Source organism: Lontra canadensis, unplaced genomic scaffold (assembly GCF_010015895.1).
Source record: "Lontra canadensis isolate GAN:19392208 unplaced genomic scaffold, GSC_riverotter_1.0 scaffold67, whole genome shotgun sequence".
Classification (NCBI taxonomy): domain Eukaryota; kingdom Metazoa; phylum Chordata; class Mammalia; order Carnivora; family Mustelidae; genus Lontra; species Lontra canadensis.
Window position 1 is genome coordinate 645972 of NW_022631061.1, and position 16669 is coordinate 662640.

A 16669-nucleotide genomic window follows, 5' to 3' on the forward strand; every position below is an offset into this window, starting at 1 on the left:
AACACGCACACACAAGCTTCTTCAGGTGAAGAGCAGGGTAGGTCTTCTGCTACTGATCATATGCCATACTTCTGGTTTTACTTACTCATTTATTCAGCAAGTAAATGACAGGTTCATTTACTCTGTATCTGTTAAGTGCTAGACCATGTACTGGGCACTATGCGAGTTGGAAGAAAAGACATTGATCTTGTCCTTAAAGTATTTCAAGTCTAGTAAGAAGGAATAACTAAAACACCAGGTGAAATATGATGTACCCTCTAAAAAGATACTAGTTATTTTGAAAGGTAAATTTAAGTGTCCTGGAACTTCAGATGAGGAAGAAGTAACTACCAAGCTGAGAGGGTTGTAGTGGGGAGGCTTCACTGAAGTCCAGAAATTGAGCTGGATCTTAAAGGAGAGGCACAGAATAAAGTAAAAACAAATCAAAACAAAGTAAAAAATCTGCCATACTAGAAGTAAATATTTGCAATATATATTATAAATATAATACCCCTAATATATAAAGAATTACCAATTCGTTACCAATGAGGGACGCATGACCAAAACACAGTAGAAAAATGGGGAAAAGAACTGAATAGGAAGATATCAAGAAAACCCTTGAACATAAGAATAAAATGTTCAACCTCAGTTATCATTAGAAGACACAAATTAAAACAACACTGAGGTATTACTTCTCATCTATAAATCTGCCAAAAATTTTTCAGTATTACAACACATGGCGTTGGTGAGGTTGTGAAGAAACAGCTATTCTCATACATTTCTGGAGGAATATAAGCCAGTGTGACCCTTCTGGAGGAATGTTTGGCAATAGCTAATGAAATTACATGTGCACCATCCTTTCAGCCAACAACCCCCACTCGAGGACTACATGTATAAACCTATACCTACAAACAAGTAATTGCAAAATACTGGAAACCACCTAAATGCTCATACACAGAAGAGTGGTTGAATAAACAATGGTACCTCCACATAATGGAGTACTGTGCAGCTATAAAGAAGTATGAGGAAAATTTCAATGAACTGATTTGGAGTGATCTGGATATACTGTTAGGCAAAAAAAAGTGAAAAAATAACTACTTTCACATATACTATACCTCATGTAAGAAAGAAGGGGATTCAGAAAATACATTTATCTGCTTATTTGGGCATAAGAAATCTAGGACTAAGACAAAAAAATCTGAAGTGGGGGCACTTGGGTAGCTCAGTCAGTAAAGTGACCAACTCTTGATTTTGGTTCAGGTTGGGATCTCAGGGTTGTGGAATTAAGGCCTTTGTCATGCTCCACAGTGGGCATGGAGCCTGCTTGGGATTCTCTCTCTTCCTCTACCCCTCCCTCCGTGCCCAGCACACTCTTTCTCTCTCTCTAAAAAAGAAAACAAAACAAAACAAAACAAACAAACAAACAAACAAAAAAAAACTAAAGGGATTGGCTATAAACAAGAAGTAGGTGGGAAAAGGATGGAAACTTGGTTATAGGTATGAAGAGGGAGTAATACTTCTTTGAGTATATCTTTTTATACACCTTTGGCTTTTAGGACCATAAACATGTTTCACATACTTAAAAAAATAAACAATTAAAACAACCAGGATTTGGGGGGAACTCAAAATGGAATAGTAAAAAAATTTTAATTATATTACAGATTCATAATGTAACCATGATAAAGGGGGTGGGAAAGAAAAGAACTAACATAAATAACAGAAAAATACTACACTGGATACCGTATGATTAAAGACAAAAAGAATTATGCACAAAGACTCTATTCTAGTTTGTAAATCTGTTTCTCACTGGAATGTGGGTTAGCAATTTTAAAATTTGTTTATATATCTACCAGGTTTATGTAAGTCAATTATTATAGATAATGAGAACCTGGTTTCTGACTATCAGAGAGAGAAATACAAATATGGAAAGAGGAAAAGGTAGAATAAAACCTTTGATGCTGAATTGACATCATAGCTATCAGCATGAATTTATGGTGATCTAGAGATAGGTAAGTAGGTAGATGTAGAGATGATAGGGAGACAAAGTGTCATGTGTGGTGGTGGGGGAGATTGTATACATACATACATACATTTCCTAGAGGGCCCAGAGACAATGACATCCCAATAGCAATGAGCACACCCAGCTCTCAGACCATGGTTTCTAAATACTATTCTCCAAAAAACCCAGTGTTGTTTTTGTTTGTTTTGTTTTGTTTTGTTTTTTGGAGAAGTGGCTAATTTTAGGGCTAAGGCAGGAAAAATGCAAGATGAGCCTGAACTATATTGTAATTACTGGAAAGTAAGTCAGTGTTTGAGAAAACACGGGCACAGGTTGAAAGGACATAGCAGTCAACCTGAAGTAGGTCCCAATGACCAAAGCTGTACAAATCTGAGTAACAAAATAAAACTGATAGTCTTGGGTTATAAATCACAGAATAAAATAAATATCTCTGAGTCCGTATTGATATAAATAAATAAAATGGAGAGAAAAGAGAACTCTTTCTTACGCAATTCCAATTTAGAAATGTAGAGGGAATAAGGGAAAAAGAAAATTACCATTAGGCAAACATCCCAGTAGTAACTGTTGTAGGCAAGATCCACCAATGGGTGCTAAAACCAGCAGGTGAAAACTGGAGGAGAAACAGGATATTGGCAAATGCCCCCAAATACCTGCTATTTACAAAGAAAATAGTAACTTTGCAGTGGAGAAACTCAGTGTATATTACATTCATCTTCAAACAGAAATGATAAATGGTGAAAGCATTCAGGTTTCAAACAACAATTAAGTGGATTGTGGGAACAGTAAAATCATCTTATTTTGGTTCCAGGTTTTATCGGTAATACAGCTAAGGATGTATTGCTTATTTAATAGAGTTACATGGTCAAGTTTCGTCTACTAGAATGCTTGGTTATTCAAAACGCTCCTGAACTGTAAGAGTCTCAGAAAGATGTCTCATCTGAGCAACGTGAACTGTGGAAGAAATCAAAACAAATTTTTTAAAGACCGCTGCTCCCCTAATAATACACTTCCCCACTAAAGTGGGAAAATGCCCAAAAGGAGCAGCTTCAACTTCAGGAAGGTGAAAGCACATTATGTAGACTGCTCATCTTTGCATCATCTAAGATTTGTAGGATTATCTGTTTAATGTTGTTTGAGAGACTAGGTCTTAAAACAATCCTAAATATTGCGTAAGAACATAACTTCTACAACATGAAAAAAAAATGCAGGACTTAATCCTAGGAACCAAGACCAATTATTAGCTTTTTTTACAGATTGTGTTTTCTTAACACTTCAATATGTGCAGCTATTTTCTTAAGATGAAAAGACACCAAATGTTTAAAACAGCATAGCCAATGATATCAACATTTTTCTGAGCACACTGAAATACTGTATGCAAAAATATTAATTATTAATAAGCAATATGTTATGATGCCAATATCTGTTTTAAAAAAAGTAAAACCAGCCATGCTTCTGGCATAAAAAAATCATGTGTTAAATTAAGAGTTTTCCATGCATGTAGAATGTTATGGGAACCTATTTCACACTATATTTTAAATTTGAGAATATTTTTATTATCTCTGATATTAGGGGGTAGGGAGTAAAGTCCAGGGCATCATGTAGTATATGTTATGTGTTTATGTATTCTATTTATGTAGAAGAAAACAGAATGACTTTATATTGGTATGAATCCTTAGCTGGAAATGTTCATGGAACTGGCTACACTTTATGTTCACTTTTTGTTACGTGTTTCTAATATTTTCAGTTCTCTGTTATCTAAGCTTCCTTCCTTTGAGTAAATACCTAAGCTGTTAGAAGAATTGCATGAAGAAGGGTGATGGAAAACAAATTTGGAACATGAAGGAGCCAGAGTCAGATGACAGAGCAATTTGCACGTCAGTTTAATGGGAAGCCACTGAAGGTTCTAAGGCAGGCTGTAAAGGATGTAGCCATGCTTCAGAATCGTCTGGGAGCCCTATCAGAATGAACTGGAGAAGGAAGAAGCCACTTACGATACTATTGTGATTACGGAGGAGTTAACGAGGGAAGTGGCTATGAGACCAGAGAATATGAGGTGATTATATGAGAACTATCAAAGAAAGGGATTTGACAAGACTTGGTAACTGACTGAATGTGAAGGTGCGGGGGAGGAAGTAGTCTAAAATAATGCTGACCTCTCAAGATCAGAAACTAGACAGGCCCATAAACAGAAATCAATTAATATAAGAATAGGTACAGGTTCGGGGAAATAGAAATGAAATATAGGTGGGTTTTAATAAGCAAGTGGAAAATCTGTTATATCTAGATCCAGGAGGCACTTGGAAATTAGGGACTCGGGTTTAAGGTAGAAGCCTAAATTCTCTTTAAGGAGAAAGGGTAATTCCTTTTACTTATTCATGCTGAGTATCTGTGTCTTTCCTGAATCCAGGAAAGAACATGACTGTGGATAGAATGGAGTGCATATAAGTACATAATATATTTAAACACACAAAAGGAAAAACCCATATAGCCGTGCTAAGCTTTGATAGCTTACAAAGTATGGCCTCTAGAGAAAATAGCTAAAGTTAGAATTTTAATATTACTTTACCATGGGATACGATGATGATATCCCCAGTGATGAATCATTGTTCTTATGATTGATTAAAACACACTTGATCACAGGCAGATCTTGATTTGTAATAGTCTCAAATATCATTGCTGAAAAAACAACTGTAAAACAAAATAAAGACAACAATGTTGATACATGCACACCTTTCAAAGAAAATATGCATTCATTTCACAACAAAAGAACAAAACAAAATGTAATCAGGCAAAGGAGGCCAACAGGAAAGTATGTATGACATATGATTTCATAAAAGGCAAGTCTTATTATAAATTAGGAACAGAGGTACTTAGAGCAGTCCTTTCCAGTGTGCTACTGAGCATTTTGAAATATTGAGGAATGAGGAATGATTATTGGCACACAAACAATTTTTCCTTCTTCATGGATGTTTGTGAAATCTTTTCTTTGTGCACTTAAATTTTTAGAATTATGTGCCTTATGGAGAGTCTGTTTTCATCCATTGTGCTAGACACTCAGTAGGCTTTTTCAATCCAGAAACTCATATTCACCTCTCAGCAAAAGTTTTCTTGAATTATTTCTTTGATTCTTTCTCTCTCCTTCACTTTCTGTTCTCCTATCATTTGGATGTTTTTCCAAAATGACTGATGATCTTTGACAGTATGCTCATATATAAGAATGAAGTCCAAAGTGTTCATCGTAAGCTCTGTGGGCATGATTTGACCTGCTGCTCCATTCTCTCTGTGCAGTTATCTTTAGTTTTTTTTTCATGGGCTAATCAGATCTCCCAAAGAAGAGTCCTCACTCATGTTGGCTGCCCAGATTGTGGGAGTTGCTGCTGGCAATTTATACTCTTTTGGGGGGGGGGTCCTACAATGGAAATCAGGTTGCTTTTCAGCTTTTTCATCCTGCATCTTTTGATTCCACTTTCTTCATGTGTTTTAAATATCTCTAAATTTTATTTTCTGTCTCTCCAGTGTCATTGTCCTTGTAAGTTTATGTCTTTAAAAAATTTTTGTCATTTGAGTGGATTCTTGGTGGAAGGTAAATGAATGTGTTCAACCATCTTTGTACCATGTCATCTGATTAAAATCTCAGTATTGTAGCTATGAGAACTGCATATTAAGATACATTCACTGGTTTGTTTTCATATATCTTTATTATTTTATTCTTTATTAAAGAAGTCATATTATACCAATACAAGTAGAACTGTAAGAGGAAATTCACCCTAAATCATGACATCCTGACAAATAAACCATTTTCATTTCCCTAGAACCTTTTCCATCCATAGACATAGTTTTTAACTAATTGCATTAATAGAGTAGAAATCATTTTGTATTCTGATTTTGAAAATAATATATCATAAGCATTTCTTATGAGACTAGATGCAATTGATTTGCTTTCCTTTGGTGGCACTAACAAAAATGACCTAATCATTCCCTTGCTGTTATACATTCTGCGGTTTTGTTTTTTTTTTTGCCCTCTGCCATTTAAAATACTTCACCAAGGGACACCTAGGTGGCTAAGTTGGTTAAGCATCGAACTGCCGATTTCAGCTCAGATCTTGATCTCAGGATTGTGAGATTGAGCCCTGCATCAGGCTCTGAGCTCAGCAGTAGTCTGCTTCAGATTCTCTCCCTCTCTCTCTCCATCTACTCCTTCCCCTGCTCATATGCACATGCAAGCTCTCTCTCTCTTAAATAAATCTTTGAAAAAAATGAAATAAAATAAATTACCTCACTAAGCTTTTTACTATTTCTTTTTTTATCTAAGCATTTCACTTTTAAAATATTATTTCTTTAGTATACATTTCTGGAAGTGGAACTAGTGGATTAAAGGATATAAAAATATATAAAGGATATACTTAAATAGTTCTTGATATGCATTGCCATTTGGTTTTCCAAAGGTGGTATACCAATTTATATAGCCACAAGTAAGGTGAGAATGTAATTGTTTGACTACAATATTATCAGCATTTAGTTATTATGTGTTTTTTATTTCTCCTAATATAGCCCTTAGCCTTTTGTTTTCCTTTCTTTTTTATTTTAAGCAATCTCTACACCCAACATGGGGCTCAAACTCATGACCCCAAGAGCTGTATGCTCCTGAGAGTCTTCTTGAGAGTCTCTCTCTCTCTGCCTTACCCTGATTCGCATGCTCATGCTCTCTCTCTCCCTCAAATAAATAAATTTTTAAAGGTTTTATTTATTTATTTGAACAGAAAGAGAGACAGCAAGAGAGGGAACACAAACAGGAGGAGTAGGAGAGGGAGAAGCAGGCTTCCTGCAGAGCAGGGAGCCTGATGTGGGGCTCGATCCCAGGACTCTGGGAAGGCGACCTGAGCCAAAGGCAGACACTTAACGAGTGAGCCACCCAGGTGCCTCTAAATAAATAAGACTTAAAAAAAAAAAGTGTGGGGGGATGTTGCATGGTCTTTCATCTGAGCCAGTCAGGTGTCCCAGCCCCTAGTCTTTTAAAAGAAAAAAAAAATCAAATAAGCACAATTGCAAGGGATGGGGGGTGGGGGGCCAGGGGGGCAAAGATCAGAGAGTTTAGGAAATTTCCCTGTCTTATTTCCTAGTGTTCTTTTTTCTCCCTACTCCTTTTTTTCAAATAGTTTTATTCAGCATAGTTAATATACAGTAGCTAAACATAATTTAAAGTGTATAAGTTGATAAGTTTTGACATAAGTACAAATCAGTCTATAAAACCATCATCATAGTCAAGATAGTGACCTTATTCAGCCCGAAAAGTTTCCACATGCCCCTTGGTAATCCCTCACTCTTACTCACCCCACAACCACATGCCATGCAACTTCTGATTTCCTTTCTGTAACCGTAGATGAGCTTGAATTTTCCAGAAATTTCATATAAATAGAATCACATAGTATGAAATTTCTTTTTTTGTCGGGCTTCTTTCATTCTGTTTTATTTTTAAATTCATCCCTACTGTAGTACGTATCAATAGTTCACTCCTTTCAACTCACAAGTAGTAGTCTTTTATACAGATATAACACGTATTTTAATTCATTTACCTGTGGATAGAATTTGGATTGTTTCCACTTTTGGCCTCTTACAAATAAAGCTGCTATGAATATTTGTATAAAAGTCTTGGTTTGGACATATGCTTTTATGTTTCTTGACTAAATACCAAGGATTGGAGTACTCAGGTCATGTCTCTTTCTAAGTGCAAAGCTGCTCTCCAAAGAGGTTGTATCATTTTATATTCGTATTATCATTGTACGGCACTGTCATGTATGTCATTCCAGTTGTGGAAATCACATCCTCAACCAACACACCTGGTATGATGAGAATTTTTAATTTTAGCCATTGTGCTAAGTATATAATAAATCATTGTGGTTTTAAGATCTATTTTCCTATTTTCCTAATGATGTTGAGCATCCTTTTGGATGTTTCTATGACATACTATACATTCTTTGGCAGTGTGTCTGTTTACATATTTGCCCTCATCAAATCTTTAAAAATTGGGGTGCTTATTTTCTTATTATCGAGTTTTGACAGTATTTTCTCCCAGTTTTATTGTGATATTGTCAACATGTACCATTGTATAAGGTTAAAGTATACAACACAATGATTTGAAATATGTATACACTACAACATGACTACCATGTAAGTTTAGTTAACATCCATCATCTCACATAGGAATAATTTTTTTCTTGTGCTGAGAACTTTTAAGATCTACTCTCCTAGCAACTTTTTTTTAAAAAATACGAAATCCTTTTTTTTTTTTTTAAGATTTTATTTATTTATTTGAGAAAGAGAGAGACAGAGTGAGAAAGCATGAGAGGGGAGGTTAGAGGAAGAAGCAGACTCCCCATGGAGCTGGGAGCCCAATGCGGGACTCGATCCCAGGTCTCCGGGATCATGACCTGAGCCAAAGGTAGTCGCTTAACCAACTGAGCCACGCAGGTGCTCCCCTCCTAGCAACTTTTAAATACATAACAGAGTATTGGTAACTATAGTCACCATGCTTTACATTACATCCCTAGAATTTATTTATCTTATAATTGGAAGTTTGTACCTTTTAATGACCTTCAACCATTTCTCCCACCCCCTACCCATGCCTCTGGCAACTACCAATCCCTTCTCTCTGTGAGTTTGGTTTTTTAGATTCTACGTAAAGGTGAGATCATGCAGTATTTGTCTTACTCTTTCTGACTAACTTCACTGAGCATAGTGCCCTCAAGGTCCATTCATGCTATCAGAAATAGCAGGATTTCTTCCTTTCTTTTTTTATGGTGGAATAGATAGATAGATAGATAGATAGATAGATAGATAGATAGATAGATGGATGTATACTTATCTCAATAGCAAAAAAAGAAAAGAAAAAGAAATCTGGTTGGAAAATGTGCAACAGACACTTCTCCAAGGAGGGCAGTATCACTAATCATTAGAGAAATGAAAATTGAAGCCACAATGAAATATTATCTAACACCTGTTAGAATGGTTGTCATTAAAAAGACAGAAGATGACAAGTGTTGGTGAGGATGTGGACAAAAGAGAAGCCTTGTGCACTATTGGAGGGAATGTAAAATGGTACAGTTACCATGGAAAACTACATATAGTAGATCTATCCATCCACGTATCTCACATTTTCTTTACCCATCCATCCATCAATGGACTCTGAAGTTGTTTCCAAATCTTGGCTACTATGAAAAGCGTTGCAATGAACACAGGGGTGCAGATATTTCTTTCAGATAGTGATTTTGCTTCCTTCAGATATGTACCCTGAAGTAGAATTATTGGATCATATAGTAGTTCTATTTTTATTATTTTGGGTAACTTATGAACTGTTTTCCATAGTAGCTATACCACTTTACATTCCTTCCAATAGTGCACAAAGCTTCTCTTTTGTCCACATCCTCACCAACACTTGTCATCTTCTGTCTTTTTAATGACAGCCATTCTAACAGGTGTTAGAAAATATTTCATTGTGGTTTCAATTTTCATTTCCCTAATGATTAGTGATGCTGTCCTCTTTGGAGAAGTGTCTATTCATTTCTTCTATGTATTTTCTAACCAAATTTCTTTTTCTTCTCCTCTTTTTTTTTTTTTTTTTTTGGTTGTTGCTATTGAGTTGCATGAGTTCTTTTCATATTTTGGATATTAATCTCTTATCAGAAACATAATTTACAAATGTTTTCTTCCATTCCATAGGTTACCTTCTCATATTGTTGATGGTTTCTTTTGCTAAGCAAAAGTTTTAGTTTGATGTAGTCCCATTCATTTATTCTTGCTCTTGTTGCCTTTCCTTTTAGTGTGAGATCTGAAAAATCTAATTTTGCTAAGACTGATGTCAAGATTACCCCCCTATGTTTTCTTCTATGAGATTTATGATTTCAGGTTATATGTTCAAGTCTTTAATCCATTTTGAGATTTTTGTATATGGTATAAAATAGTGGTCCAGTTTGATTATTTAGCATGTGGCTGTCTAGTTTTCCCAACATCTTTTACTGAAAAGATTATCCTTCCTGGATTGTATACATTTGGCTCCTTTGTCATAAATTAACCATATGTGTATGAGTTTATTTCTGGGTTCTCTATTCTGTTCCATTGATCTATGTGTCCACTTTCATGCCAATACTGTACTATTTTGAATACTATTACTCAGTAATAGTGTTTGAAATCAGAAAGTGTGATGCCTTTCACTTTGTTCTTTCTCAAGAGTGCTTTGGTTATTTAGGGTCTTTTGTAGTTCCACACAAATTTTAGGATTTTCTATTTCTGTGAAAAATGCCATTGGAATTTTCATAGAGATTGCACTGAATCTGTAGATGGCTTCAAATACTAAGGACATTTTAACAATATTAATTTTTATAATCCGTGAGCATGGAAAGTCTTTTCATTTATTTGTCTTAGTTAATTTCTTTGATTAATATCTATACTTTTCAGGGTACAGATCTTTTACTTCTTTGATTATATTTATTTCTAGATATTTTATTCTTTATGATGCAATTGTAAATGGAATTTCTTTCTTAACTTTCTTCCTGATAGTTTGTTGTGAGTGTATAGAACCAAGAACTGAATTTTATATATTGATTTTGTATCCTACAAGTTTAATGAATTTCTTAATTAGTTCTAACACTTTTTGGTTGGAGTCTTCAGGGTTTTATGTATATAATAACATGCCACTTGCTACAGAATTAGTTTTATGTTTTCCTTTCTGATTTGGATGCCTTTTATCTCCTTTTCTTGCCTAATGGCTCTGACAGAACTTTCAGTACTATGTTGAACAAAAGTGGGAAGAGTAGGCATCCATGTCTTCTTCCCAATGATAGAAGAAAGGCTTTTAGCTTTTTATCACTGAGCATGATGTTAGCTATGGGCCTGTCACATATGACCTTTATTACATTGAGGTACATTCTGTCTAAACCCACTTTGTGCAAGTTTTTATCATGAATGGATGTTGAATTAAAAGAAAAAAAAGCTTCTTCTGCATCTGTTGAGATGATCATACGGTTTTCCCCTTCATTTTGTTAATGTGGTATATCACATTGTTTGATACTCAGATGTTGAACCATCCAAGCATCCCTGGAATAAATCCCACTAGATATGGCAAATGATCTTTTTGATTTATTGTTGAATTTGGATTGCCAATATTTTGTTAAGAATTTTTGCATCTATTTTCATCAGGGATACTATGTCTTTGCCTTGGTTTGGGTATTAGGGTTATGCTGGCCTCATAAAATGAGTTTGTAAGTGTTTTCTTGTGTTCTTTTTTGGGGGGAAGGAAGAATTTGAGCAAGATTGATACTCATTTTTCCTTAAATATTTGGTAGAATTCACCACTGAAGCTATCTGGTCCTGGATTTTCTTTGTTGGTAGGTTTTTCAGTCCTGATTCAATCTCCTTCCTAGTAATTCTATTCACATTTTCTGTTTCTTCATGATTCAGTCTTTGGTAGGTTGTATTTTTTTTAGAAGTTTATCCATTTTTGCTAGACTGTCCAATTTGTTGGCATATAAGTCTTCATAGTAGTCATGATCTTTTGTATTTCTGTGAAGCCACTATGACCACTAATTTAAACTCTTTTTTAAAAATTAATTAATTAATTAATTATTTTTTATAAACATATATTTTTATCCCCAGGGGTACAGGTCTGTGAATTGCCAGGTTTACACACTTCACAGCACTCACCATAGCACGTCATTAATTTAAACTCTTAATAGGTAAACAATTTATCTTTGTGAATCACCAAGGTTTGTTTCTGGAGTTTTATCTCATTCTTTTGTTTGGAACATATTCCTCTTAACTTTTCTTTCCTCTCTGTGTTGGTTTCTATGCACTGGAGAAAACAGCTACCTCTTCCAATATTCACAGAATGATCTCATGTAGGAGATAAACCTTGTCATTCAGTCCAGGCTAAGACCTTGGTTGCCTCTCAAACCTTTGTAATTGTCCAAGCCACCTTTTTTATTTTTACTGGCTCTTTTTTTTTTTTTTTAAGATTTTATTTATTTATTTGACAGAGATCACAAGTGGGCAGAGAAGCAGGCAGAGAGAGAGGGGAAGCAGGCTCCCCGCTGAGCAGAGAGCCCCCTGCAAGGCTTGATCCCAGGACCCTGGGATCATGATCTGAACTGAAGGCAGAGGCTTTAACCCACTGAGCCACCCAGGTGCCCCTTTACTGGCTCTTAATAGTAAAGGTATGCCAAGATCTGTGAGTGCCTCAAAGGGGAGGATCTCAGTCAGCACCTAGATGAAGAGAGGCTGGAAGACAGACTCCCAAGCAACAGTTTTTCAAGTATGCAAATCGACCTCTTTCAGGAAAAGACAGGAGCTGGAAGTTCCTGTCTGCTCCCTTTGCACAGAGCCCTGGGGCATAGCCACTTAGGAACTGTTTCTTTGTTTGCTAAAGTCTTGGGGGACCCTTCAATACAAGCTCTGCTGAACCAGCACCAGGCAGTTAAGGGGTGAGTCTTCTGGGTCGCACCCACAAAATCCAGGGCTCCAAACATGTGCACATGCTCCTTTCAGGAAGATACTAACAGAGGAAAAAGTGGAGATGGTGCTTGCCTCCCCAGTTTTGGGCAGGATCACAGTCAGTTCCTAGATGTATGTTAAACTGGAAGCCTAGCCCTCAGGCTGCAAACAGGTCTCTTTAAGGGAAAGACTGGGAGATATGCATTTGGGTTGTTGCTTCTGCACTGAGCCTTAGGGGTATGACCACAGGGAGTCCTCCCAGGCCCAAAGAACTGTTTCTTTGTTTGCTCCAATCTGGCTGGTCTCATAGAGGCAAGCCCCCCATAGGTTTTCAGAGCCATGTGTTTTGGGAGTCTGTCCCTCAAGTGTAAGTCTTAATGATAGGAATGCTAGATGTTGGGTCCAAACCCTTCATTCATTAGGGAGAAGCTGAGAGTTGTGAGTTCCTTCTGGTTTGTATATTGCTATGTTGGGGATTGGGTTCTCGTGAGATTGACATGTGTCCCTGCCTTTTCCACCCATTCTAGTGTGGGTTTTTTCCTCATTTGTGTGATGTGTAAGAGTCACTCAGCTAGTTTCTGGATTTCTTTCAGAGAAATTGTTCCATGTGTAGCTGTAGATTTGGTGAGTCCATGGGAGAAAGTGAGCTCAGGAAACTTTTATATGGCCATCTTCAAGTTTTGAAACTTCTTTTTAAAAATATATTCTGGATACAAGTCCTTATAGAGTATGTAATTGACAAATATTTTCTGCCAATCTGTGGCTTGTCTTTTGTAGACTTGAAATTCTTCATCTTAAAGATGTTCAATTTATCATTCCTTCTTTTATGGACCATGCTTTTGGTTTTGTAGCCAAAAAATCTTTGCTCCATGTAAGGTTGTAAAGGTTTTCTCCTAGTTTCATAGTTTCAGGTTTTAAATGTACAGTTTAGTTTCATATTTAGGTCTATGATCCATTCTGTGTAGACTTTTTAAATGGTATGACTATGGATCAAAACTTTTCATATGATTATATTTACATGGGAATATTCAATTGTTATAGTACCATTCATTGAAAGAGTTTGATCTCTCCACTGAATTACCTCTATACCTTCATCAAAAATGACTGGCTGCATATTCTAATTTCTGAAGTCCTTATGCTTTTCCATTGATCTATTTGTCTATCTGGATTCTGATTCCGCATTGTATAGATTATTGCTTTATAATAAGCCTTGAAATCAAGATGATAAGTTTTCCAACTTTGTTCTTTTCCAAGTTGTTTTGGGTATTGCAGGTCTCTTTCATTTTCATATTAAGTTTAGAATCAGCCCGTCAAAATCTGCAAAAAGGTCTGCGGGGATTTTGATAGAAATTATATTGAATCACTGGGACAACTGAGTAAAACTGACATTTTAACAATACTGAGTCTCACAATACATATATATGGTACATCTCTATTTAGATCTCCTTTCAATTTTTTATAGTTTATAGTTTCATAGTTTTCAATGTACTGATCTTACCTTTATCCGTATTTCATCTTTCTGGACATTTTCACTTCAAATTCTGATTCTTAGTTATAGAAACAAAATTGAAATTCTACACTAATCTTCTGTCCTACAAACTTATAGAACTTACTTATTAGTTGTAGTTACTTCTTTGTAAGTTTCATAGGAATTTATACATAAATGATCACGTTGTTTGCAAAATAAAGACAATTTTACTTCTTCTTTTCCAATCTGGGTGTCTTTAATTTATTTTTCTTGCCTTATTATACTGGTTAGAATCTCCAGTACAATGTTGAAGAAAAGTAGTGAAAATAGTCACACTTGAATTATTTCTGATCTTAGTAGAAAATATTCAGCCACTTAATATTAAAAGTATGATGTTTGCTAAAGGTTTTTTACAGATGCTGTTACTTAAGAGGACCACTTCTATTCCTAAGTTGTTGGGAAATTTTATTAGGAATGTATGTTATATTTGGTCAAATGTATTTTTTGTCTGAGATAATTATGTAGTTTGTTTCTGTTTTCTAGTGGCTTTTCTTTTTTATTTTGTGAATATGGTGAACTACATTGATTCATTTGCAAATGTTAACCAACCTTGCCTTCCTGAAATAAACCAGCTGAATACGATGTGTTATCTTTTTTATATATGGTAGAATTCAACTTGTTAAAGGATTGCTAAGAATTTTTGCATTTATACTCATGGTAATTATTGGTCTGTAGGTTTATTTTTGTTTTTCCTTCTAATATCTTTGGTTTTGGTATCAGAGTAAAGCTGGCCTCATAGAATGAGGTGAGAAGCATTATCTTCTCTAAAATTTTCTGAAAAAGTTTGTACAGATTTGGTATTATTTCCTCTTTAAATATTTGGTGGATTCTGCCCCAGTAGTTTTCATTATGGGAATTTTTTTTTTTTTAAAGATTTTATTTATTTGTCAGAGACAGAGGGAGAGAGAGTGAGTGAGCACAGGCAGACAGAGAGGCAGGCAGAGGCAGAGGGAGAAGCAGGCTCCCCGCCGAGCAAGGAGCCCGATGTGGGACTCAATCCCAGGACGCTGGGATCATGACCTGAGCCGAAGGCAGCCGCTTAACCAACTGAGCCACTCAGGTGTCCCATTATGGGAATATTTTTAACTACAAATTCAGTATCTTTAACAGGTATAGCATTATTTGGTTATCAATTTTCCTTGAATGAATTAGTAGTATGTATGTTTCAAGGATTATTTTTCCTTTAAATGGAAGTTGTCAAACTATAGGCATTAAGTTGTTAATAATATTACCATATTATCCTTTTAGTATCTATAGATTCTGTAGTGATGTTGTCTCTGTTATTCCTGATTTTGGAAAATTGTGTCTTCTCTCTTTTTCCTGATCAATTTGGTTAGAAGTCAAGCAATATTACTGATCTTTTATTGATCTTGGTTGCATTTATCTCCTTTTTTTCCTATTTTATTGATTTTTCACTTTCATCATGTTTGTTTCTTTTCTTTTGTTTACATGGGTTTTAATTTGTTAATTTCCCTCCTTTTGCTTATGCTTGAAATCCAGTTCATTAGTTTGAATTTGTAGTGTTATAATTTAAGGCTATTAACCATTTAATAATTAATAATTTAGTGCTATAAATTTCCTCTTAAGTACCGCTTTAGGAACATCCCACAAATTCCAATATATTGCATTTCACTTTTACTCAGTTCAATATACATTCTCATCTATCTCTTGGTTACTTCTTTGATCCACAGATTATTTAGAAATGTGTTCTTTGGTTTCCATATATTTGAGGACTTCCCATATATTTTTCTGCTAGCAATTTCTAATTTAATTACAGTGAAGTCACAGTATATATTTTGTATGTCTTTAATCCTTTAAAATTTACTGAAGCTCATCTGATGGTCCAGAATATAGCCTAGCTTCATAAGTATATTGTGTGTGCTTGAAAAGTAGAATATTTTGAGTGGGATATTCTATAAATGTAAATTAGATTAAGTTGGTTGACATTGTTGTTTAAGTCTTCTATAAAGACTTTCCATAACTGGAAAGAGTGCCGAACTCTGAATATAATTGTGGATTTGTCCATTTCTCTTGACAGTTCAATCAGATTTTGATCCATGCATTTTCAAACTCTGCTATTAGATACATAAATATTTATGATTTTTATGTCCTTTTGATGATCCAAGTCCTATAGCATTATGACATGACTTTCTGCTCCTACCAATATTCTTTGCTCTAAAATATACTTTGTTATTCATCCTCTCCAGCTTTTGATTAGTGTTGGCATGGGATTTCCTCTTCTACATCCTTTTACTTTTAACATTTTTGTGTCTTCCTATCCAAGGTTGGCTTTATTTATGTATCATATAGTTGGGACTTGCTTTTTTTTTTTTTTTTTAAACCAAGTCTGACAACCTCTGCTTTTCAATTCTGATGTGTAGATTATTTAAATTTAATGAAATTATTGATATGCCTAGGTTTAAATCAATCATATTGTTTTTTATTTGATCCATCTGTTCTTTTTCCCCCCTTTCCTCATTTTCTGCCTCCTTTGGGAGTAAGTGAGAATATTTTATGATTCTACGTAATCTCATTTCTTGGATTATTAGCCATAATGTTTTGTTTTGTTATTTTAGCACTTGCTTTAAGGTTTATAGTATACATCTTTATCTTAATGCAGTCTTTCAAGTGCTGCTATATCACCTCATATAAAATATAAG

General features: G+C 35.1%; 1 protein-coding gene across 3 annotated transcripts in view; it reads right to left on the reverse strand.

The window, feature by feature from the left end:
- FLT3 (fms related receptor tyrosine kinase 3) overlaps positions 1–16669 on the reverse strand; it is a 117027-nt gene that overhangs the window by 47519 nt on the left and 52839 nt on the right. For all 3 annotated transcript variants that reach the window (XM_032879965.1, XM_032879964.1, XM_032879963.1), the window contains one exon: positions 4566–4687. In XM_032879965.1, coding sequence (XP_032735856.1) covers positions 4566–4673 — 108 coding nt within the window. In that variant the 5' untranslated portion in view covers positions 4674–4687. The remainder of the gene's footprint in view (positions 1–4565; positions 4688–16669) is intronic.